Source organism: Pan troglodytes, chromosome 20, assembly GCF_028858775.2.
Source record: "Pan troglodytes isolate AG18354 chromosome 20, NHGRI_mPanTro3-v2.0_pri, whole genome shotgun sequence".
NCBI classification, from domain to species: Eukaryota; Metazoa; Chordata; class Mammalia; order Primates; family Hominidae; genus Pan; species Pan troglodytes.
This window is the reverse complement of record NC_072418.2, coordinates 42,276,941-42,302,849: the sequence shown is the minus strand read 5'-3', so window position 1 is coordinate 42,302,849 and position 25,909 is coordinate 42,276,941. Positions and strand designations below refer to the sequence as shown.

The following is a 25,909-nucleotide window of genomic DNA, read 5'->3' as shown; positions in this document are numbered from 1 at the left end:
GCCTCGGTGTCCCCTCCTCCCAGAAGCTCGCCTGGACCCCTGGTCTGTGTCAGGTGCCTCCTCCGGGCTCCCCCACCCAAGCCCTGACCACTTGGGGCTGTCACCCTCTGGGAATGGGTCTGTCTTCCACTGCCAGGAGCTCTGGAAAGGCTCAAGGTTGGGTGAGACGGGAGTGTGGTCTGGGGTACAGCAGCATGGCCCCCAGGACATGAGTCTGTGGGAGACAGCAGAGCTTGGAGACTGGTGTGGGGGCTGTCAGATGGGCCATGGGGGGTCTCAGGTTGGGGTGGTGTGGGTTCTTAGGACTCGGAGCCAGTGGGTGGAGGGTGAAAGGCCAGCACTGGACCCAGGATAGGGGTGGAAGGCTGAGGGTGAAAGGCCAGCACTGGACCCAGGATAGGGGTGGAAGGCTGAGGGTGAAAGGCCAGCACTGGACCCAGGATAGGGGTGGAAGGCTGAGGGTGAAAGGCCAGCACTGGACCCAGGATAGGGGTGGAAGGCTGAGGGTGAAAGGCCAGCACTGGACCCAGGATAGGGGTGGAAGGCTGAGGGTGAAAGGCCAGCACTGGACCCAGGATAGGGGTGGAAGGCTGGGGTTTGTCTCCATTTCCATGTCAGTGAGGAGGTGTCAGTCACAGGGTCAAGTGTGGGGTTGAGGGCCGGGGCCACTCGGGGGTTGGGGTGGGCTGGGGGAGGTGGTGGTGGGTGCCGTATACCTTGGGGGCCCCGGGCTGGATGGAGGTGATGCAGGCGGGGTCGACGAGGGGCTTGGGCCGGCGAGCCGACTCCTCGATCAGGCTCTGCCACTGGCGGGGCAGCCCCGTGAACTTCTGCTCGTGCTGGTCGAAGCCCGTGTGCACGCGGTGCTCGAAGTTGGACGGCGCGGAGATCTCCACCCGTTTCTTCCTCTTCCCAAACATGGTGCCGGGGACTCAGTGCGGCCTGCGGGAGGGAATCACGGTGGGTGAGTGAGAGCCTGCCCATGTCTCTTCCTCCTCTGCCCCTGCCCTGTCCCTTCCACCCTCATCTTACACCGGGACCAACAGGAGGCAGTAGCCTCCTTCTGGGTCTCCCTGCCCACCCCCTGCCCCCATCTGTGTGGCACACACAGCCAGAGGGTACCCGTGAGCACCTGAGCGGTCACGTCCCTCTGCTCAGAACTTTCCTGCCGCTCTGTCTCCTGCGGGCCCACAAGGCCCCATCACCTCTCTGTTCTCACCCCCCTGGAGACCTCAGGGCCTTTGCACGGGCTGGCCCCTCTGCCAGGAGCTCGCTTCCCAGTGTCGGCACAGGGCTCCCCGTCCCCTCCTTCAGTTCTCAGAGCAGCAGTGACTCCTTTCCTGACCACCCCAAGGCAAACAGCCCCGTGTCCCGCAGTCCCCCCACTCTACATCACAGTCACAGCCCAGAACTCATGGAAATCCTGTTTGTTGTTCCTTCTTAGGTTCATGAGTGCAGCATCCACACTGCACCGCTAGAGTGTCAGTGCCACATTCTGGCTGGGTCTCGTCTGCCCCGCTTCCCCACATCCCCTGCTATGCCTGGTACATGGTGTGTACTGGATGGACGGTCACTGATGGCCTGGCCACTGCCACTGGTCCAGCCATGAGTCTGGGCTGGGGACGCACACACCTTTGGATATTGACTCAGCACAGGGTTACTGATCCCCTGGGTTAAGAGGGCACCCCAGGCAGCCTTGCCGCGACACTCCCCTATCTTTAGGATCTGTGGTCTTCAATTGGGCCCTTGACACAGTACCAAGCACAGAGCAAATGCTCCACCAAAGCCACTTTAAAAAACAAAGGGGCTGAGGGAGAGACATTCTGATGGTGGCATCCCATAGAGAGCCTGGAGAAAGATGGGAGGGGGAGCCAAGAGGCCAGAGTTTCACTCTCCATCACATGCTGCCGTGACCTTGGGCAGGTGACAACCTCTCTGTGCTGTGGATGAACCCCCACAGGGCTGCTGCGAGGGGTAATGGGTGACTGGGAGCAAAGAGCTTGGTGCAGGGCTGGGCAAACATGGGGGGCCTATCGGTGGGGACCACTGTGATGGCTGGGGCGGCTCCCACAGTGCCTGTGGGAGGAGGGGCCCAGGTCCTGCTCCCCCCGAAGGCCCCACCCCAGCTGTCCCGGGCCTGGGCCCTGGAGTCGCACACACCTGCACACACCTGGTCTGATGCTGGTGGGACAGAAGTGCCCTCAGGCAGGTGACCACTCCTCTAGGGGCTTCGGGTTACTCATCTGTAAAATGAGAGGAATGCATCCATTCACTCACTCATTCATTCATTCATTTAGGAAGAACTCAGCAATGGGCCTCCTCTGTGGCCACTGCAGTGACCCAGACAGCCTTTGACCTCATGGGAAGTTCGTGTGGGGCAGACAGACCTGTCCCCATGCAGCAGCAGCCCAGGGTGGTCAGGGCTGGGGGACGGGAGCACGGGACCCAGTCTGGAGGGACACGGGGTGGGCAGCAGGAAGGCTTCCAGGAAGAGGGGAAGAGTTGAGACCAGAGGACGAGGGGACATGCAGGTGGAGTTTCTGTTCTGTCTTGTTCCCAGCTGGCTCCCCCGCGCCTGGCACAGCACGTGGCACAGCAAGTCCTGTGGCCCTAGTGAGAGGACAGAGGACGTGCAGATGCACGTGGCCCCTCCACACCTACTTCTCCTCCCGGCTCAGGCTGCCTTCCTGGGAGCAGCTGGGAAAGGTGAGGCCCTGCCCAGAGCTAGGACTATCCATGGGAGCCAGCCAGGGGAACCGGTTTGGCAGCGGGAGCCCCGTGGGAGGGGGGTGGGGGCCCGGCAGCCAACCTGTCTCAACTGGTCCCAAGAGGCCAGCGGGTGGTCAGAGCCGGGCCTGGCCAAGGCTCCCAGGGTTGGCCCAGTTTCCCTGCTTGCCCTGGGGCCCAGGATGGAGGGCGGACGGGGGGCCTCCTTTGTCTCTGCCCAGCCCCTTCTCTGAGCCCAATGCTGGCGCCCTGAGTGCTGCCCACCCCTCCCTCGTGGCCTTCCAGCCCGGCCCACCCCTGGTGGCCCTGACCTACTCTCTCATGGCTTTCTAGGCCCAGCTCCCAGGGTCATCCACATACCCCAACAGTCCCCATCTGCCCACTCTGCCTGCTGTCACTCCAGATCTGCGTCCCATGTCCTCCGGCCTCTCCGTCCTCCCAGATGTCCCTCCACCCCCTTTGGCCCCATGCCCAGCCCAGGCCTCTTCATCGTGAACCTGTCGCCCCGCCCCATCCCGCTCCCTCCCCACTGCGGGGCACTAGGCAGTTCCCACAGCCACGGGAAGAGGATCAGCCATGTGACCCCTCACTAAGCCCGGAGGGCGGACAGCGGGGCAGACCCTGAGGTGGGGGACACCTGGGGACGGGGCAAGAGCAGCCTGGAGGGCGGGCGGCTGGCCCAGCTGGCAGCATGGGGTCTGGGGGATGTCCTCCGACGCCTGGCCTCCTGCCCTCCCACCCATAAACCCCCAAGGGAAGGGGGCAAGGGGCACGCCTCCGGATATTTGCCTGGGGCCACCCCTTCCCTCTGGGCACTGCACAGAGGGCAGGACAAACAGAGGAACTGAACATGTTTATAATGACCAGGCAGGGACCCCACCCTGGGCCGTCCTGTGCAGCTCCAAGCCCTGCCGGCTTCCCCAGCAGGCGCTCCCTTCCCAACAGATGCTCCTGACCTCATGGGGGCCACAGAGGCCGTGCCAGGCCTGGGAAGAGGGAGAAGAGCTAGGCAGAAAGGCTGGGCTTGCCCAGGTGCAGGGAGGGAAGGGTGGGGGCTGGGCTCCCAGGCCAGCTCCAAGGTTGGCAGTCAGGCTGCCTAGGGCTCCAAACCCCAGCAGGGCTGCCACGACCGGCCCTATGTGACCTCACTTTCTGTGTCTGTGAACTGGGGCTTTAACCCAACCTGGGGACCTCAATATGTGGCCCTGGGTGAGCAACTCAGCCACGCTGTGCCTCAGTTTCCTCCTCTGTTCAAAGACGGCGATAATAGTAGCTGCTTCGTGGAGTATTTATTTATTTATTTATTTATTTTAAACGGAGTCTTGCTCTGTCGCCCAGGCTGGAGTGCAGTGGTGCAATCTTGGCTCACTGCAACCTCCGCCTCCTGGCTTCAAGCAATTCTCCTGCCTCAGCTTCCCAAGTAGCTGGGATTACAGGTGCCTGCCACCACGCCCAGCTAATTTTTGTATTTTTAGTAGAGATGGGGTTTCACCATGTTGGCCAGGCTGGTCTGACCTCTAGTGATCTGCCTTGGCCTCCCAAAGTGTTAGGATTACAGGCGTGAGCCCCGCGCCTGGCCTTCCTGGAGTTTTTATAAGGAATTACGCAGAACAGAGGGCACGGAGGGCCTGGCCCAGAGACAGTGGTTGGGATCAGAACCAAGGCAAATCACACATACAGTAAGTGCTCAGTAAGTGCCGGTCACCATTCCAATAGCAGCCAGCACTTACTGAGTACCTACTGTGTACCAACCCTCTTCCAGGCACTTTACCCGGAGTCCCACATATGACCCTGGAGGGAGGGGCCATTATAAGCCCCGGATTACAGACAGGGAAAACAAGGCACAGAGGGGGACCTCATTAACCCAGGTGACCCAGCTAGGGTGGCAGAGTGGACACCAGACTCCAGGCCTGTCTGCAGAGATTCGCGGGTTCCGGCCCTGCTGTGCGTCTAATCCCGTTCCATCCTCACAAGCATCCTCATCCCAATTCACGAATGGGGAAACTGAGGCCTAGAGAAGGGAAGGCCCTTGTCCAGGGCATGGACAGGAGAAGCAGCCAGTGAGAAGCAGACATGAGAAGCAGCCAGGATTTGAACCTGGGCGGTTGTGTGTGGAAGGCACTGAAGGCTCGGCTCTTACTTGTCTGTCCTGCTGCCCTGGAGGGCTGAGGTAACACTGTTGGTTTTGTCTATTATTATTTTATTTATTTATTTATTTATTTTGAGAGGGAGTCTTGCTCTGTCGCCCAGGCTGGAGTGCAGTGGTGCAATCTCAGCTCACTGCAACCTCCGCCTCCCGGGTTTGCGCCATTCTCCTGCCTCAGCCTCCACAGTAGCTGGGACTATAGGTGCCCACCACCATGCCCGGCTAATTTTTTTTTTTTTTGTATTTTTAGTAGAGACGGGGTTTCACTGTGTTAGGCAGGATGGTCTCGATCTCCTGACCTCATGATCCACCTGCCTCGGCTTTCCAAAATGCTGGGATTACAGGCGTGAGCCACCGCGCCCGGCCTTATTATTATTATTATTATTATCATCATCATCATCATCCTCTCAAGGCTGGTCCTGGCCTCCCCTCTCCCTCCCTTCCCATTCCTTCTGTCTACACCCAGACCTTGCCTTTCCTCTCCTGCCCTAGTCTCTGCTGAGTGAGGGTCCCTCCCTCCTGTGTGACCTGTCCTGGACCCCATGGGTAGTGGGAGGAAGCACAAAGTGGGCCCCGGGGCCCCCACCTCCCCAATGGCTGTACACCAGCCTTTCCCACGGGCCTGTGCAGCAGGAAAGATGCTTAAAACCAACCCCTCCCACCAAATGTGGCCTGAGGCTCAGCTCGGTACTCCCACCACCATTGCCACCACCACAAGGGACCCGTGGCCCAGAGCAGATGCTGACGCTGAGCTCACAGGCGCCCTCAACCGCGGTGGAGTGGCCATTCTGAGCCCCATTTTGCAGCTGTGGAAACAGAGACTCACAAAGGTAAAATCTCTCACTAAGCTCACCGAGCAGAGCTGGGCCTGGAAGCCAGAGTCCTGCCCACTCCAGAGTCCTGCCCACTCCAGAGTTCACAGCCTTAAACCCTTTGCTGGCCCCCAAAATGCCTCCTCGTGGCCTGAGAGTCCCCACAGGATGCGCCCATCACCATGCTGCCCTCCTCTCCTCCCAAGCACCCCTGTACTCACTGTGCCCTGGCCACACAGGTCCCCCTGCTGTTCCTCAAATCCTAGACATGGTTCCACCTCAGGGCCTTTGCATGGGCGAGTGCCCCACCTGGAACTCTCCTCTCACTGATCTCCCACCTTCCCTGACTTCCCAGGCCCGCCTGTGCTCACAAGCCCTGCTCCTGTCCTGTCGCCCTCTACACCTGTCTCTGCTTTATCTTTCCTCAGGGCTCTTACCACATATATGGCATGCTTGTGTGTGTGTGTATAATTCTTTTTTTTTCTTTTTTTTTTTTTCTGAGACAGAGTTTCACTCTTGTTGCCCAGGCTGGAGTGCAATGGCATGATCTTGGCTCACTGCAACCTCCGCCTAGTGGGTTCATGTGCTTCTCCTGCCTCAGCCTCCCAAGAAGCTGGGATTACAGGCGTCCGCCACCATACCTGGCTGATTTTTGTATTCTTAGTAGAGATGGGGTTTTACCATGTTGGCCAGGCTGGTCTTGAACTCCTCACCTCAGGTGATCCACCTGCCTCAGCCTCCCAAAGTGTTGGGATTACAGGCGTGAGCCACCGGGCCCAGCCATGTGTGTAATTCTTTAGCATCTGCCTCTCCCTTAGAATGTGTCAGCTTCACAGGGCAGGGACTGTCCTCTGTCTTGCCCCCTCGTAGCCCAGGGCAGCACACAGTAGGGACTCCGTGGAATGATCGTCCCTGTCCACTGCACTATTCCCCTGCTCAGAGGCCTTGGACAAGGCCCAGCAGCACCCGGGAAATCTTTCAGATAAGCAGCTGGGACCTGGGGGCAGTAGTCCCAGAGCAGCAGGAAGGTGCAGCCTTCTGCCCCAGCCAGGGCACAGATGCCTCTGAAGTCCAGTATTTGATCCCAGAAATGCAGGCGCATTTTGTATCCTACTCTAAAATGTTTATTTCAAATTTTAAAAAATCTTTTGAATTCTTTAACATGCGGGACAGGCAGCGTTGACCTGGCCTAGCAGACACTTCAGATTTTCCAGTCACCCCCTGCATCCTCTGACCTTTTATGGGAGGAAAAGGGTCCCACCACCCCCATTCTCCCCCACAAGGTTAACTGGCCCAAATGGAAAAGCAAGATCCACCGTGTGACAAAGCTGTCAGTGTCAGTAGACGTGCACGTGCAAAAACCCTTACCTCCTGCCCCGCCCCCTCCAGGCTATGATCAAAGCTGCTGCCCCTGGAAGGGAGGGGGCTGGCCCAGCCGGAACACAGGGGCCCAGGGGCAGAGCAGGGGAGGTGGCCAGGACCACAGGCATCCTTTCATCATCACCAAAATGAAACTCGAATCAGGAAGGGGACCCAGACCGCTCACTGCCTCCAGCCTGCACTCAGCCTTCCACCATTGGGTCCCACTCACCACCCTGCCACAATCTTCACCTACCAGCTCTGGGAGGGCCCCTCCCTGCCTCAGTTTACCTCCTACCTTCTGGGCATGTGCTCTGATGGTGGAGGCGCTGGGAGTTTGGCTTCCCGTCCCGGCACAGCAGGCTCCTCGCTGTCCTGAGTCCCCCACGCCATTCCTGCCTCCAAACCTTGGCTTAGCTCTTGCCCCCATCCTGCACGGCCCCCAACCCTCCTCTATCCACATCTCTCTTCAGGCCTCCCACACTGAGCCTCGTTCCTCCAAGGAGTCCTCAGGTTTGGGACTGACACATCCCCAGGGTCTTCCTTAGCAAACACCTACTCCACCCACAAGTGACCCGATCACACCCACCCACGCATCAACCCATGCACCCATCCATATCTACCGAGGGCTGACTCTGCTGGGCCTGGGGCCCATAGCAGTGCACCCAACAGTCAGAAACATCCCTGTCCTCGCAGCACTCACATTCTAGAAGGAAGGAGGCAGTCAATGTATGAGATAAATCAGAAAAATATCTACTAAGTCAGGTGAGAAATGCTGACACAGAAAATAACGCAGCAATCAGAAAGGAGCTGAAGGGAGGGGAGGCTGGAATTCTCAATAAAGTGGTCAAGGCCGGGCACGGTGGTTCACGGCTGTAATCCCAGCACTTTGGGAGGCCAAGGAGGGAGGATTGCTTGAGCCCAGGAGTTCAAGATCAGCTTGGGCAACCTAGTGAGACCCTGTCTCTACCCCAAAAATAAAAAATAAATAAAAATTTAGCCAGGTGTGGTGGTGTGCGCCTGCGGTCCCAGCTACTGAGGAGGCTGAGGCGGGAGAATCACCCGAGCCTGGGAGGTCGAGGCTGCAGTGAGTGATGGTGCCACTGCACTCCAGCCTAGGTGACAGGGTGAGACCTTGTCTCAAAAATAAGAATAACAGGCTGGGCGCAGTGGCTTATGCCTCTAATCCCAGCACTTTTGGAGGCCAAGGCAGGCAGATCACTTGAGGTCAGAAGTTGGAGACCAGCCTAGCCAACATGGTGAAATCCCATCTCCACTAAAAATACACAAAATTAGCCTGGCGTGGTGGCAGGCGCCTGTAGTCTCAGCTACTTGGGAGGCTGAGGCAGGAGAATCGCTTGAACCTGGGAGGTGGAAGTTGCAGTGAGCCAAGATCGCGCCATTGCACTCCAGCCTGGGCGACAGAGTGTGAGACTCCATCTCAAAATAATAGTAACAACTATTATTATAAAATAAAGTGGTCGGGCAGGCCTTGCTGAGAAGGGGACACGTGAGCAGGGACCTGCGTGAGGAGGGGAGAGGGAGCCATGTAGGGCCCTGGAGGAAGGGCAGCCCAGGAGGAAGGAACAGCCAGGGCGGTAGGAATTTGCTTGATATGGTCAAGGGACAGCGAGGAGGCCACGGGGCTGGAGCAGGGTGGGCGAGGGGGCGAGTGGAAGGACAGGCCAAGGAGGTAATGGGGCAGATCGTGTGGGGCTTTGGGGGCCACCGGGAGGGCCTGGTCCTTTCCCGAGTGAGACGGAGTTGCAGGGGTCTCTGAGCCCAGGAGGGCCACCGCCTGACTCAGGAGTTCACAGGCTCCCACTGGCTGGGAACAGTCTGTGGGGGCAGAACGGAAAGGGGGGACCAGGGAGGAGGAGGCTGTGATGGCCCAGTGGAAATCAAGGGGGCAGGACCTTGTGGGGGCTGCAGAGGGGGCGGCATGAGCAGGTTCTGGGCACACTGTAAAGGTGGAGGTGGCAGGACTGGCCGAGGGCTGCAGCGTGAGCTCATAGGCAGGGGCTTGGCCTGGTCTTGCTCCATGTGGCACCCCCAGCACCTGGCGCGGAGCCTGGCGCAGTCAGCCTAGGTCCGTTCCCTCCAGGGCCCTCAGCGTTGCCTCACACATTACAGTTGTTTGCCTGTCTGTGGCCATCTTCCTCGCTAAGTCAGTGGCTCATATGGACAGGGACCGCGTTTTGGTTCCTGATGGCTGCATTTCAGTGCCTACAGCAGGGCGTGGACTCACAAGGGCTCCCCTTCGTGGCTGTGGACTTGCCCAGGCTGTGCCAGGCACACAGACCAGGCCACGCGGAGCCCTCTAAACAGTGCTGGGTGCTGGGTGGGGAGTCCTCTTCCTTACTGTTCCCCAAACCAGGAAACTGAGGCCGAGAGGGGAACTCACTGCCCAGGGCTATCCAGTGCCAGGTCACAAAAGCAGCCACTCTGTCCCACAGAGAAGGCAAGTCAACATCCCCCAGCCTCCTGTTCCCCAGTGGTCCCGGCTCCAGCCAAGGCCTCCACTCTAAAGAAAGGACCTTGGAGGTTTATGGGACAAAAACAGGAAGGGACAATGTCCCTGACAATGACCAGACCAAGACCAGAAAAGCCACCGTGGTTAGAGGGGAATCTGAAGACATTACACAAATGTACACACACAGTTCTACAGGGCTTCCCACTTTGGCTCAAACACTGATTCAACACGGCCCTGACTGGGAGGGCCCTGCCAACCTCGCAAACCTCATCTCCTCCCCTCGCTTCTCTCCAGCCGCGCTGGCCGCCTCCGTGTATGTCTTGGACTCATCACAGCTGTTCCAGCCTCCAGGCCTCTGCACCTATCTTCCCTCAGCCAGAACTGCACTGCTCAGCCTTTCTTGATATTCAGGTCTTAGTGCAAATAAAACGTCCTCCGAGAGGCTGCCTGACCCCTGAACAAAATGTGCACCCCGCTTTTTATGTCTCTGTGGCACTTACCACCCCCTGGCATCCTACACCTACTGACTGGCAGTGCCCCCAGCAGAATGTCAGTGCCCTGAGGGCAGGGACCTGTCTGTCTGTCTGGTTCTTGCCAGCATCTAGAGCAGTGGCTGGAACACAGTAGGTGCTCGAGACATATCTGTGGAACAAATGGGTGATGCCATTACCAAAGTAATGAGCCTGGTCCCTGAGGAGGCGCAGGGCACGGGGATGGGGCCGAGACAGACACAAGTCCCTGGGCCTCGTACACTCACTCCCTGGAAGTCTGACCTTGACGCCTGGGGAGAAAATGGGTCTTCAGAGACTGAATCTGGCTGTTCCGCAAGTAAGCTGGTGTGTGTCCCAACACCACAAAAGGTACCCCCACTGTGAACGCCCAGGCCCTCCCCACTGCAGGGGGGCCCACCCAGCCACGTGGCCTACGCTGGGAATCTCAGGAAGTGGCAGCGTATCCTGGCAAAAGCCAAATCACATGGGGGGTGCCTCTGGAAATCCATGAGCCCCCACAATGGGTAAAAGCCCATAAAGACACAGATCCAGCTGGGGGGACGCCTTTGGAAGTGGGGCCTGGATTCAGCAGCATCTGTGGAGGGTGGAGGGGGCAGCCCTGCTCTCCTTCGTTCCTCCAGGTATAGTGCTGTCCCCGCCACCAGGCCTCTGCATGGACTGTGCCCTTAGCCTGGGTCCTGAAGAGCCCCCTGCCCCCTCAACCTTCACCTTGTTATCCCTTCCTCTTCCTTCAAACTGCAGGTCCATGGCCGGGCACAGTGGCTCATGCCTATAATCCCAGCACTTTGGGAGGCCAAGGCGGGTGGATCACCTGATGTCAGGAGTTCGAGACCAGCCTGGCCAACATGGCAAAACCCCATCCCTACTAAAAAAATACAAAAATTAGCTGGGCGTGGTGGCATGTGCCTCTAGTCCCAGCTACTTGGGAGGCTGAGGCACGAGAATCACTTGAACCCAGGGGGCGGAGGTTGCAGTGAGTCAAGATCACGCCACTGCACTCCAGCCTGGGCGACAGAGTGAGACTCTGTCTAAAAAAAACCCTGCATGTCCCGTGCCTTCCCCTTGACAGCATCTGTCACAGCTGTAATTTTACCTTTGTCCTTATAGTCCTTAATTAGTATGTCTCCTGCAATGAACGGGCAGCCCCACGAGGACAGGGACTGTCTCTCCTAGCCACTGCTTTGTCCTCAGCAGAGGCCTGGCGCAGTACAGGGGCTCAGCAGGCCTGTACTGGTGGTTAAGAGCCGACTGCCCAGTCCCAGGTACTGGCTCTACTACTCCAAGCTGTGTGCCCCTGGACAAGTGACTCAACCTCTCTGGGCCTCAGTGTCCTCATCTGCAAACTGGGGGTAGTGATAGTCCCTACCTCCTGGGCATGTTGGACAAGCGAATAAGACGACACATGTAAAACATTTATAACAGTGACTGGTGCCGAGTGGGGCCTCACTGCAGGCTCGCTGCTGTTATCATTACTGCCATTCTTGCTGCTGAATGATGAATGAATGAATGAACAAACACACTACAGAGGATGCCGGGCATGGTCCCTTCTGCCGAGCAAATATGCTAGTCTTACCTTCTCCAGGGTTGGGAGGGAGGAGCCTGATGGGCTGTTATTGTCTGATAACAGGTCTGCCTCTCCCACTGGACTGGGAGACCCAGGAGGGCAGGGCCTGGGGCCATCTCTGTGTCCCCAGGCTTGCCCAGCGCAGAGAGTGTGGCTCAACGAAGAGATGATGCTTCCTTTACCCAGCCAGGCCCAGGCTGGCGCTCAGAGCCCCCAGTGATGCCAGGGCCAAGCCCTCCTGCCCCGAATCTGGCCTAGCACAAAAGGGCACAGACACAAAGGGCACTGCTGGTGCCCTTCACCCCCCAGAGGTACTCAGGGTGGGGATGGACACCACAACAGAGAGTGTGTGGGAGCCCATATGGCCTGGGAAATCAGAGCAGACGTCATTTATTCCTCGCCTGAGGCTAGGCAGGGGGAAGGGGGTGATGTGGCAGGAAAGAGGCCCTGCCCCTCTCAGGCTCCAGCACCCAAGCCCTCTCACTGTCTACCTCCCCTGCCATGCAACACACAAGGCCGTGCACAGACGCCAGGACATACACCAGGCAGCAACCACGGCCTCTCCTCACAGACCCAACACACAGCAGCGAGCGAAGCCATCCCGCAACACATGCATGCTCACCCATGCGCGCACACACATGCACACACACGCACACTCACACATGCACATACATGCACGCTCACACACATGCACTCACAAACATGCACACATGTGCACACACGCACGCTCACACATGCACACACGCACTCAATGCTCACATGCATGCACACACATGCACACACACATGCATGCTCACACACACGCTCACAAATACATGCTCACATACATGCACACATGCACACTCACACACATGCATACACACATGCATGATCCCTAGACACAGATGCATGTGAGGACATGCCAGAGCATGCAAGATGTCCGCAGCTGACACCACACAGAGCCGAGTCCTAAGACCATTACACAGACATGCAGATACATACCCAGCCACACAAACCACAGGCCTCCAGGCACATGAACTGGTCACATGGAAAGCTCCCTGGCGATTCTTCTCCAATATTTATCTTAGGCCAAAAAAAGAAAACTTCCCGGCTAGCCGGCAACAGCAGCAATCCACCCTCAACCCTACAACATCCTGAGCACCTCGCGGCGGCCCGTACAGGACCATGGGCTCAGGAGGCTGGTGGCCAGGGGTCAGTGCCTTGCTTGCCGCGGGGCAGGGAAAAAGGACATTTACCAAGAGCCTCCGTTCATGTCTCTAGAATATGGGGCACCAGCAGAGCGTGCCCCAGAGGAAGCTTCTGAGACTTCAGTGGGAGAAGGTGGGGGAGCGGCTCTTAAAGCCAGCCTGGCTCAGAGTACACGCGCAGCAAATGGGAAGGCCGCGGCTCAGCCAGCCTGCACATGGGCCCCAGAAGAGCCATGGATGGACTGTGGACTGCGACCCTTTCATACACACTGCAAAGACTCGTGCACCCAGAGATGCAGAGACTCCCAAAGAGATCCACACATAGAAACACAGGGACACGTGTGTATACACACAATGCCGCAGACACTCCATGACTTCGAGGGAAAGCCGCACCGCACCCCAGGACACACACCCACCTAGGAATAACCCCCAAGATACAAAGCTACACTAGGAGGCACCCCTCCGACCCCAAAACCACACACAGTGGGCAAGGAGACCTCCATGGACCTAGGCACACCCAGTCAACTCCAGGGTCACCCAGAGTGACTGAGTGAGGCACAGTCTCACGGAAACTTCTGCCCTCATGCAAGCCAGACCCCAGGAGCGTGCTCCCACAGAGAGGCTCAGGGACCTATGCTCAGATGCCTGCAAGTCCCCAGCAGACAGGCACCTGCCATCTCGCACACATGGAAACACAGTGACCCCGCTCCAACCCCAAGAAAGGTGCGGCCTTCGCACATGCTCACACTGGCTCCAGTGGCCAGGGGCAGACCCTCCTTCCCCGGGAGCCAGTCTAGCCCTCCCCCTCCCCTCCCGAGGCCTGGCCAGCTCACCTCCACCACGCTCTTTCCCACTTCCTGGGCCACCCTCAATGGGGCGGGCCTGTGGACAGACAGGCTTCCAGCTGGGAAAGCAGAGTAGATCCAGGGCTCCCCAGGCCCTCAACATGGGCACCCACTGAGGAGGGCTGCCTGGGCTCTATGCTCCAGCCTCAGCCTCCAGGGCAGCGGTGGTGACGCGGCCAGGAGTTGAGCCTCGGCTGTGGCTTCCACCCACGGAGGGCGGGAGGGAGGCGGGGCTGGGCCTGGAGCTGGGGTGGGTGGGCCTGGGCCACGTGGCTCATAGCTGCCTGGACAGAGGGCAGGGCTGGGCGGGGACCCCAACCACAGCCTTTGCTTCAGCAGGGTCAGCCTCCCACCAACAGGCACACCCCGCCTCACCCCCCTATGCCAGGCTAGGTGCCAGGGGCTGGAGGGGGTGACTACACAGCAAGGCTGAGTGCCTGCAAGCGGCTGGCCAGGCGGCTAAGGGGCAGCCAGGTTTGAAACAAGGGACCAGGGTATGTACGTGGGGGCGGCTGGGGAGTGACAGGGGCCACTAGGTGCAGGATAGAGCCCCGGGGAGAGGGGTGGGTGGGCTCTCTGATATGGAGGCAGAACTGGAGAGCTGGAACTTGCTTCTCCTCCACCCCGACCAAGGCTGGGATTCTAGCAAGTGCCCAGCATGGGCTAGAGGAAAGGGGCCACTCTGCCCCCCTCACCCATGAGGAGGAATCTGAGACTTAGCCTGACCGGGGGAGGGGCGAGGTCAGGGGAGACCATGGTGAAGCCCCCATATCGCCATCCTGAGGTGTGAGAATAGGGCTGGGAGGTGTGGATGGCAGGAAAGGGAGGAGGGAGAGGAGGCCAAGAGGTGGAACGCCATGCCGGCGCCGCCTCACCAGGATGAAACTAACCCTGCTGAAAACAGGCAGCTCAACGTGACAAGGCCTTATTCTGGGCCAGGCCCTGCTCTTGGCACAGGCATGGGCTCCGGGGCTTTGCCTCACTGCTGCCCTAAATGAGACAGGTCCTTCAGCAGGCCCCTTTCATCATGGAGGAAACTGAGGCGCAGAGAGGCGGAGTGACTTGATGCCCGAGGGGAGGTCAGGCGCTGGGACTCCCAGGCTGGATGTCTGTCCCGGTGTCTGTGCCCTTAACCAGCTGCTCCAAGCATGAGGCTGATGTGATCAGAACCCCCGTTCAGGAACAGAAGAAAAAGATGCTCCACAGCACCCCTCCCTCCCCTTCAAATCCCACCTCCAGTGCAAAGGCTGGCCCGAGGCAGAGCTCGCAGGTGTAACTGTTTCTCCTGTGAACACTGTCTGTTCCCCTCGAGGCCTCCGGAGGGCTGCTTGGTTCATCCCTTCTCACCCTCCGGCCCCACCTGAGGCACCTGCTCCTCCACAAGCCCTCCCTGCCACCCCAGGCTGGGTCAGGTATCCTCTGGGCTCCAGCCCTGTGCACTCCGCCCTGCACCTCCCCATGCCAGCCCTGAGCACCCAGGCTGTCGTTGTCTGCAGCTTGCCCGCCTCTCATTCATTCACTGAGCTCCAGGCACATACCAGGCACACCTGTGGGAGGCCCTGATCATTCAGCACTGAACAAACTCCACAAAACTTCCTGCCCACGGGAGCTGACATCCTAGAGGGGCTCTACCAGGGACTCCAGTCCGGTAGGCGGTAGGGACCAAGGCTGCTGGGTGCCCAGACCCAGGATGGGCGCCCAGGCCATGGTGAATCCAGGGACAACAGTGAGCAAGCTCCCCGGCACACGGCAGACAGAGGCGCCTGGGTCCTTCCCACTATCCTGCTCTGGCACACCCCTGCCCCTGCAGCCAACTCCTCGAGGGCAGATGTTATCTCCACACACAGAACGTGGGCTGGGAGGCCAGCGCTTGCTCTCAGGGCCTGGAACTCCCATCTCCACCTCTGTCCACCCCCTGTCACAGTGAGGAGGAAGTCCAAGGAGGGGCTGGGCCAGGCTCTGGACCACAGCAGGGCAGGTCTAGGGGCCTAGATCCAGAAGTCCCAGATCTCAGGCCACTGCCTCCCCATGGGGTGGGGGGTGGGGCATCTGTCGAGTAACCACCCGGAGAGGAGCCAGGTGGGGCAGCTCTGCAAACCAGACGGGCAGGTTTGGGCTCTGGCGGGGAGTGGGTGGGGATTGGACAGCTCTGGACAGCCACAGGAAACGAGGTCCCCAATGGACGGAGAGGGAGCTGCACTGGGTGATTCTCAGTGATTCTCACTTTACCACATTTACACTCATCTACCCCTTCTCCTTCTTTTCCTTCTCTCTGTCTTTGTAATACAGGCACACGGTTCAAAAGACAAAAGGCACCAAAGGGTAAACTGTGACAGGATGTCCTCCTCCCGCCCTGGCCCAGCTCAGCCCTGGAGGCAACCGCTACTAGACTTTCAGGTTTTTTCTTTTCCTTTCTGAGAGATCCTACGTGTGTGTATGGGTACACACATGATTACCTGCTTTTTAAAAAACAAGAGAAATGGCAGCCACACGACACACAATATTCTGTACTTTGCTGTTCTCGAAAACATTCCGTGGCTCTCCCACGCTGCTGGCATTTGGCAGGAGCTTAGCAGCATCCAGCGGAAGTGGGGACACACGCTTGACCTAGCAAGAGCTCTCCTGGGTACACACTCCAGCATAACGCAGGCCCATGGGGCAGGGAGCACACGCGAGAAGAGACTAGAAACAAGACAAATGCTCGTCCCCAGGAGGTGGTGAATGAAGGCTCCATGGCACCGCACATGATAGGGAGAATGAATGAATGACTACAGCTACATGTGGATGAGCATCAAAGAAGACGCCACACAGAAGAGGCAAAAACATCGAACAATACTCCATCCTCGGACTTTAAGGTTCAAAGCCAGGCAAAAGGAAACTGCTTCAGGCTGCATACAGAGGTGGCAAACAGAGAGAAAAGCAAGCATATGATGGCCTCAAAAGTCAGGAGAGTTGGACTGGGCACAGTGGCTCATGCCTGTAATCCCAGCACTTTGGGATGCCGAGGCGGGAGGATTACTTGAGGCCAGGAGTTCGAGACCAGCCTGGCCAACATTGTGAAACCCCATCTCTACATTTTTAGAGAATTAAAATTAAGGCCAGGTGGGGTGGTTCACACCTGTAATCCCTGCACTTTGAGAGGCCAAGGCGAGTGGATCGCCTGAGGTCAGGAGATCAAGACCAGCCTGACCAACATGGTGAAGCTTCGTCTCTACTAAAAATATAAAAATTGGCGTGGCGTGGCGGTAGGCGCCTGTAATCCCAGCTACTCGGGAGGCTGAGGCAGGACGATCACTTGAACCTGGGAGGCGAAGGTTGCAGTGAGCCGAGATGGTGCGGCTGCACTCCAGCCTGGGTGACAGAGTGAGACTCTGTTTCAAAAAAATAAAACAACAACAACAAAACACAAAAATTAGCCAGGTGTGGTGGCACATGCCTGTAATTCCAGCTACTCGGGAGGCTGAGGTACGAGAATTGCTTGAACCCAGAAGGTGGAGGTTGCAGTAAGCCGAGATTGTGCCACTGCACTTCAGCCTGGGTGATGGAGTGGGACTCTGTCTCAAAAAAAATTAAAATTAAAAAGAGTGGATGCTTCTGGGGGAAGGGAGGGACTGGGAGCTTTTGGGGGTTGGGGGAGGCTGGCACCATCTGTTTCTTCACCTAGAGGGGTGGCTACATAGATTTTTCCCTTTATAGTAATTGGTTTTGCTATACATTTATGTTTTATGCAATTTTCACTGTGTATCCTAACAATTTATAATTATGATTTGAAAGAAAAAAATTTATATATCTATACAATTCTCCCTCGGTAGCTGAGGGAGATTGGCTCCAGAACCCCCGCAGGAGGTACCACATCCAGGGATGCTCACGTCCCTCAGTCAGCCCTCCATAACCGCGGATGGAAAAGCTGCCCTCCATAGTAAATTTTCAGTCCTTCGTTGGTTGAATGGGTGGGTGCAGAACCCGTGATCCTGAGGGCCCATGATACCCAGGGCCAACTATATATACAGCAGTTCCCCTTATCTGCAAGGCGTATGTTCCAAGACCCCCAATGGATGCCTGAAACTGTGGATAACATTGAACCCGATTGCCATCAGTTGGAACACGTTTCTGTTCCTGTCTTCCACCCCCCAAACGTAATGCCTTTTTCATCTTAACCAAGCCCTTATGCCCTGTGGCTGTTGACTTTCGCAGTTTGAGGTGTGACAGTAAACCCAGCACAAATTCTTTCCCTTCTTCGCAATTTCATGGATAGAAGGTTCGTTCTTACTGTAAAGCTTAGTAACCTTAGCATACAATTTTTTTTCTTTTCCTTATTAGGTTCAATACTTTCCCCTTTTTCACTTAAAGGAAGCACTTTACAGCTTCTCTTTGGCATATCCAAATTGCCAGCATCGCTACTCTTGCACTTTGGGGACAATGTTAAGTGAAATAAGGGCTACCTGAACATAAGCACTGTGATACCGCAACAGTAGATGTGAGAACCGAGAAAGCTACTGAGTAGCCACAGATGGGTAGCACATACACCATGGATATGTGGGGTAAGAAAGGTGATTCACGTCCCGGGCGGGACAGAGTGGGATGGCTCAAGATTTCATCACGAGGCTATGCAGTGGCTCCTGCCTGTAATCTCAGCACTTTGGGAAGCTGAAGCAGGAGGATCGTTTGAGCCCAGGAGTTCGAGACCAGCTGAGCAATATAGGGAGACCTTGTCTCTACAAAAAAAAAAAAAAAAAAAAATCACGATAACTCAGAATGGTGCACAATTTAAAATGTATGAGCTGTTGGGCCGGCGCAGTGGCTCATGCCTGTAATCCCAGCACTTTGGGTGGATTCCTCGAGGTCAGGAGTTTGAGACCAGCCTGGCCAACATGGTGAAACCTTGTCTCTACTAAAAATACAAAAATTAGCCGCGCGTGGTGGCGCATGCCTGTAATCCCAGCTACTTGGGAGGCTGAGGTGGGAGAATCGCTTGAAACCAGGAAGCGGAGGTTGCAGTGAACTGAGATGGTGCCACTGCACTCCAGCCTGGGTGACAAGAGAGTCCATCTCAAAAAAATAAATAAATAAAACATATGAATTGGTTATTTCTGGAATTTTCCATGTACTTTTGGGCCATGGTTGGTCACAGGTAACTGAAACCACAGACATGCTGCATATATACGTGTCTTGGTGATCTTTCCCTGCCTTGATCTTGGCAGAGCACTGCCTTGCTGCTTTGGCAGCTGTGTGGAAGGACCGTGATGTCTGGAGCCAGTCCCCATGGGGCCAGAGTGGTGGTTTCCTGTCTTTTGCTCTTATAAATGGTGCAGCAACACTCATTGTGTGCAGCTGTCATTTCACAGGTGTGCAAGTTTGTCTGTGGGTAAATGTCCAGTAAAGTTCACCACTGCCAAGTGGCCCTGTGTGAGGCCTGTCCCCACTCACAGCCCCTCGGCGGTGCCAGGGCCTATCTCCCCTCGGCCTTGCAGCACGGGGCGTGGCCAGTCTCTCTGATCTCTGCTGATATGTGAGGTGTGGCCCCCCTCAGCCTAGTTTTCATTTGTATTTTTCTATTTAGTAGGGTTGAGCATTTTTCATATTTATAAAAGCCATCAGAATGTCCTCTTCCGCTAAGTGTCTATTCAAAGCCTTTGCCTTTTTCTGCTAGGTCAGGGAGACCTTTGTAAATCTAATCTGATTGTATCCTCTCCTGCTAAAAACCTACTCAGGCCCACAGAGCTAAAGCTGTCTCCTGACCGAGGTCGCGCCCACCTCTCTGTCCTCATTTTTGCACACTCTCCGCCCCCAATCACCTGCTCCGGCCACAGGCAGCCTCCTTCCCACGTTCATGGCGTCCACCGACAGAAATCTAATGCATGTCTGTCACGTGCCGCCTGTGCGGGGGCAGAAGTGCAGTGTGGGCCCTACCCCATCAGGCTTATAGCCAAGCACCACACGCAAAAAATGTGAAAGTCCAGCGGACACACACTGGCTGGAGGGATGGGTGGGCAGCAGGCCTGAACGGGGACGGTGTGGTGGAGGCAGATCATGAGAGAGCAAGGGGAGACAACGTGGGTGCCAAGGACAGGCCTGGGTTTTTACATTTTTTAAATTTTTATTAATTTATTTTTTTAGAGACAAGGTCTCACTACATTGTCCAGGCTGGTCTCGAACTCCTGAGCTCAAGCCATCTGCCCACCTCGGCCTCCCCAAGTGCTGGGATTACAGGTGGGAGCCACTCCACCTGGTTCAGGCCTGGGTTTTACAGATGTAACTTTGGTTGCCCTGTGAAGGACGGAATCAAGGGGCCTGAGTGGGCGTGAGGATGAGTGACAAGGAGGCAGCGCTGTTCGGGCAACTGTGAGGCAGCCAGGACAGTGGCAGTGGAGAGAGGGGGACAGACCTGGGCTATGTCTACCAAGAAAAGGCAATGCTCGCTGATGAGTCAGACACGGGCTGAGGATGAGGTGGTGTCAAGGATGACTCTGAACCTAGGCCCAACACAGTGCCATCTTCCACACGCGGAACCCTAGAGGAGCTCCAAAATGCCAGCTCCCAGAGCTCTTTTTTCAAGAGCTCAATCTTGAAAAAGAGAAAAGAGAGAGAGAGGAAGCCAGAGGAATCCCTCTCCCAGCGCTGCACCAAGTAACCCAGATGGGGTGGGACAGTCACAGCAACAGAGCAGCGGAACAGGAGAGAGAACTCAGAAACAGATCTACACCAACATACCTAGCTGGTTTCAAAAATTTATTTTTATTATGGTAAAATATACAGCATATTTATCATTGTTAACCATCTGTAAGTATACAATTCAGTGGCATTAAATATATCCACAATGTTGTATAACCATCACCACCATCTATATTCAAACATGTTTATCATTCCAACAAAAACTATGTACCCATTAAACAGCTCCCTGTTCCCCTCAAACCCTGATAACCTCTGTTCTACTTTCTTTCTCTCTATATATACATAAACATATATTTTATTATTTATTTATTTAGAGACAGAGTCTCTCTCTGTTGGCTGGGCTGGTGTGCAATGGTGCAATCTCAGCTCACTGCAACCTCCGCCTCCCGGGTTCTAGCCATTCTCATGCCTCAGCCTCCCATGTAGCTGGGACTACAGGCGCCCACCACCACGCCCAGCTAATTTTTTATATTTTTAGTAGAGACGGGGTTTCATCGTGTTAGCCAGGATGGTCTCGATCTCCTGACCTCTTGATCTGCCAGCCTCGGCCTCCCAAAGTGCTGGGATTACAGGCGTGAGCCACCACGCCTGGCCTATATACATATATTTTAAAAGAGACCGGGTCTCACTATGTTGTCCAGGCTGGACTCAACCTCTTAGGCTCAGGTGATCCTCTTGCCCCCGAATAGCTGGGACTCCATGCATGCTTTCTGTCTCTTTGTATTTGCCTACTCTAGGTCCCTCGTACAAGTGGAATCATAGAGGATTTCTCCTTCTGTGTCTGGCTGATTTCACTAAGCATAATGTTTTCAAGACCATCCACATGATAGCTTTCTACCCAAAATTTCATTGCTTTTTATGGCTGAATAATATTCCATCATGTATACCATCTTTTGTTCCTCCATTCATCCACTGATGGCCACGGAGCTGTTTCCACCTTTTAGCTCTTGTGAATAATGCTGTGATGAGCCTGGGTGTACAAGTATCTGTTCGAGTCCCTGCTTTCAATTCTTTTGGACGAACAGTTGGGAGCAGAATTGCTGGGTCACGAGGTAATTCTATGCCGAACAGCGGCAGCACCATTTTACATTCTCACAAGCAATGCACGGGGCTCCAATTTCCCCACATCCTCCCAACACTTGTTATTTTTGTTTTTTTGACAGCAGCCATCCTAGTAGGTGTGATGTAGTATCTCATCGTGGTAACTGATTCTTGTGAAAGAAGCCTAAGCAATTCAACAGAGGAAAGACAGCATTTTCAACAAATGCTGGCTGGAACAACTGGACATCCATATGCCAAACGGGAGAAAAAAAAGAAGTTTAATCCAAAACTTACACTTTGTACAAAAATTAACTCATAATGGATCACAAACTTAAATGTAAAACTATCAAACTTTTATGGAAAAAAAAAAAAGCAGGCAGGGTATGGTGGCTCACGCCTGTAATCCCAGCACTTTGGGAGGCCAAGGCAGGCAGATCACGAGGTCAGGAGTTCAAGACCAGCTTGGCCAATATGGTGAAATCCTGTGCCTACTAAAAATATAAAAATTAGCCAGGCATGGTGGTGGGCGCCTCCCTAGTCCCAGCTACTTGGGAGGCTGAGGCAGAAGAATCACTTGAACCCAGGAGGCAGAGGCTGCAGTGAGCCCACTCCAGCCTGGGCAACAGAGCGAGACTCTCTCTCAAAAAAAAAAAAAAAAAAAAAGCAGAAGAAACTTATTTGGTACCTAAGACAGGGCACAGGGTTCTGAGACTTGACAGCAAATGCACAATCCATAAAAGAAAAAAATGAATACAAAAGTAAAAACTTTTGCTCTGCAAAAGTCCATATGAAAAGTATTAAAAGACATGCTACAAACTGGGAGAGAATATTTGCAAACCACGTATCTGACAAAAGACTAGTATGTAGAATAAAGATCTCGCCAGGCACGGTGGCTCACGCCTGTAATCCCAGCACTTTGGGAGGCTGAGGCAGGCGGATCACCTGAGGTCAGGAGTTCGAGACCAGCCTGGCCAACATGGTGAAACCCCGTCTCTACTAAACATATAAAAATTAGCTGGACGTGGTGGCACATGCCTGTAATCCCAGCTACTCGGGAGGCTGAGGCAGAAAAATCGCTTGAACCCGGGAGGCGGAGGCCACAGTGAACCGAGATCACACCACTGTACTCCAGCCTGGGCGACAGAGTGAGACTCCATCTAAAAAAAAAAAAAAAAACAAAACAGAGAGAATAGATAAAGATCTCATATGAGAACCTGGTGGGGCTAAGAAAAAAAAAAAGAACAACAGTGAAAACTCAAAACTCAACAGCCAAAAAAAAAAAAAACCCGAAAACAAACAATCCAATAAGAAAATGAGCAGAAGACATGAAGAGACCTTTGACTGAAGAGGATACACAGATGGCAGATAAGCACGTGAAAAGCTAATCAACATCATTACCATTAGAGAAATGCAAATTAAAGCCACAATGAGTTATCACTGCACACTTATTAGAAGAGCTAAAATAAAAAATAGTGACAACACCAAATGCCGGTGAGGATGCTGGGAACCTGCTGCTGGTGATAATATAACATGGTACAGCCACTCTAGAAAATGGTTTTGATGGTTTTCTTAAAACATGCAACCAGCACGCTGCCCAGCAATTGTACCTCTGGGTATTGGCCCCAGAGAAACAAAAACTCACATTCACACGAAACCCTGTTTGTCAAGGTTTATAGTGGCTTTGTTTGTAATAGCCAAAAAATTAGAAAAACCCAGATGTCCTCCAATGGGAAATGGTTAAACAAACGGTGGGGCATCCAGACCACGGAATACTACTCAGTAGTCACTATCAGCACCACCATGCGGATGCACCTCCAGAGAATCATGCTGAGGGGATAAAGTCAATGCAAAAAGGTGCATACCGGGTGGCTCCATTTACATAACATTCTTGAATGGACAGAATCCTAACAATGGGGGAATAGACAGATGAGTGGTTGCCAGAGGTTAGGGATGGGCAGGGGAAGGGTGTAGCTATGAGAAGGTATTAGGAGGGATCCTTGTGATTGAATGGATGCTCTGTACCTTAACTGTATCAATGTCAGTTGACACTCTGGTATCTGGTACTACAGTCTCGCAGGTGTTACCATTGGGGAAAACTGGGTAAAGGTGCGCCAGACCTCCTCTCTGTATTATTTCTTTCTTTTCTTTTCTCCCTCTCTCCTTCCTTCCTTCCCCCCTCTCCCTCCCTCCCTCTCTCCCTCTCTCTCTTTCTCTCTTTCTTTTGCAACAGAGCCTTATTCTGTCGCCCAGGCTGGAGTGCAGTGGTGCCATTAACAGCTCACAGCAGCTTCAACCTCCCAGGCTCAAGTGATCCACCTCAGCCTCCCAAGTAGCTGGGACTCCAGGTGCACAGCATCACAGCCAGATAAGTTTTTCTATTTTGTGAAGAGATGGTGTCTCCCCAGGTTGCCCAGGCTGATCTCGAACTCCTAGGCACAAACTATCCTCCTGCCTTGGCCTCCCCAAATGGGGTGGAATTACAGGCATGAGCCACCGCGCCTGGCCATTCTGAGTTACTTCTTACAACTGTAGGAGAATCTACAATGATCTCAGAATTTAAAGTTTTCTTAAAAATAGTAACGGTTTATTTAAAATGCCAGACCCTTTCCCATCTTTTAGCCTTTGAACATGCTATTTGCTCTCCTTGGGACAATGTTCCGCAAACTAACCCTGCTCCTCTTTCAGGCCTCAGCTCTGAAGTCTCCTCCTCCAGGAGGCCTTCCTTGATCTCCTAGGCTGGAGCCAGGGCCTCCCACAGTCCTCTGGGTCTTCTCCCATCACAGCTGTCACACTCTGGCCTGTGCTTTCCAAGGTCACTCTGGTTTGTCACTGCCTAGTACCATGTCTGTCTCCCTCACTGTATTATAAGCTCCATGAAGGCAGGACCTCAGCCTGACAGGGCTGGACTCAGAGGAGGCAAAAAGTGACTATCAACAAAAATGAGTGAATGACTGGCAAGCATGACAAAGATACTAACAGCTAAGGCTCATTAAGAGGCTTCCACACACTAGCTTCTACGAGTGCTTTGCATGGATGAAATAACCCTTACACAATTCCATTTTACAAATGGGGAAACTGAGGCCAACAGAGGTGGGGCAGGGGTCAACACATGCCCAGGGCCGTCCAGCTAGAAGGTGGCGGAGTTGGGTGGCAATCCCAGGTCAGCTAGATATAGAGCCTTTGAGAGTAAACTCCCCGCCAGAGGGCCTCTCCAAGAAAGGCTGTGTGAGCCTGGCAAACAGGGCGGGTGAGGGTGGGGAGTGGGCGGGCGCAGGGGGAGGGCAGTATGGGAAGAGAAGAGGCCCTCCTGCCCCAGCTGCTGATCCATGCCCTCCTCCAGAGAAGGCCCCTCCGTGGTGCACACAGGCCCCAGGCGGCACCAGCGCCCCATTACACCTTACATAAGCTCAGGGAGGGCCCCTTCACATCACGGCTGTAACTGGGTCCCATGTGGTGCCCTAGGAAGCCAACGGCGCTCTACCACTTCCACTGGAGGTGGCCACCTCAAACCCATGTGGAGCAGGGGGCTGCGGGCCTGGGTGAGAGGAGCCCAGAGCGTCCTCCTGGGGCCCCTCCCAGGGCAGAGCTGCTTTCCTCTCGACAGGGGTAGGGGTGCCCTGACCCCCGCTGGGAACCATTCCTCCTGGCACAGAGCTTCATTACTCCACCCAGAGAAATCTCAAGAACAAAATATTGAGAGAGTTGCAGCCAAGTGCCGCTGGCCTCGTACCATTTACACGCAGTTTAAAATCCTGCAGAACAATGCGGGACACTGTTTAGGGAAGCAGACACAGGGCCAGCGAGGCCTGGGGCCCTGGGGGAGGCACCTGGGGGCTGCACCCACAGCAAGCGTTTCGTCTTTTAGCTGGGCAGCGGGCCTGAGGGTGGTCAGCAGGTGATTCTCTCTTCTCTTGGGGGTGTCTGAAATCTTTCACAATTCACCAAAAAAGAGGTAACAATGAAAAGAAAGGGAGGAGAATGTTTTTGTTAGCACTGGGAAGGGCAGGTGAAGGAGAGGGCTTTCAGGGAGCTGGTGATGCCTGTCTTCTTGATCTGGGTGGTAGTTTCATGGCTGTTTGCTTTATAATTATTCATTAAACTGAACATGGAGGTTTTACGCACTTTTCTGTACACATGTCAGATTTTACACCACCATGCAGGAAAAACCGGGAGAGCGATCCTGACAACTGAAAGCTTTCTCTGTATTTGCATGTGCCTGCAAACAGTCTCTCCTCATTTCTTTACCGTCTCTCTCTCTTTACAATGAGCACAAGTGCACACACACACACACACTCACACACATGCACACTTCCCAAAGCTGTTAACTTCCACCATAACCACAGCAGCATCCTCTGGCCCCTTGTAACTCCTGGCCTGTTTCCTGCAAGGAAGACAAAGGCCGGGAAGCAGCCGGCCCCTGAGCCCTCGGACTCACGCCACAACAGCCAGGTCTCTCCACATACCAGGCACTCTCAATCCTGCTCCAATCCCAGTCCCCAGGAAACCCTTCTGGCCTCCAGAACAAACCCAGATCAACAAGTCCCTGCCCTGGGGCACTACAGCTGGTCACC

General features: G+C 55.0%; 1 protein-coding gene across 6 annotated transcripts in view; it reads right to left on the bottom strand.

The window, feature by feature from the left end:
• Positions 1-25,909, bottom strand: part of PAK4 (p21 (RAC1) activated kinase 4) — a 54,043-nt gene that overhangs the window by 9,145 nt on the left and 18,989 nt on the right. For 2 of the 6 annotated variants that reach the window (XM_016935896.4, XM_016935901.4), the window contains exons 2-3: positions 2,171-2,243; positions 717-942 (exon numbers count right to left, since the gene is read on the bottom strand). In XM_016935896.4, the coding sequence (XP_016791385.2) occupies positions 717-920 (204 nt within the window). In that variant the 5' untranslated portion in view covers positions 921-942; positions 2,171-2,243. Of the gene's footprint in view, positions 1-716; positions 943-2,160; positions 2,244-3,087; positions 3,169-25,909 lie in introns of those variants that run through there. The other 4 variants (XM_016935900.4, XM_016935905.4, XM_054673431.1 and 1 more) reach the window with 3 other exon arrangements.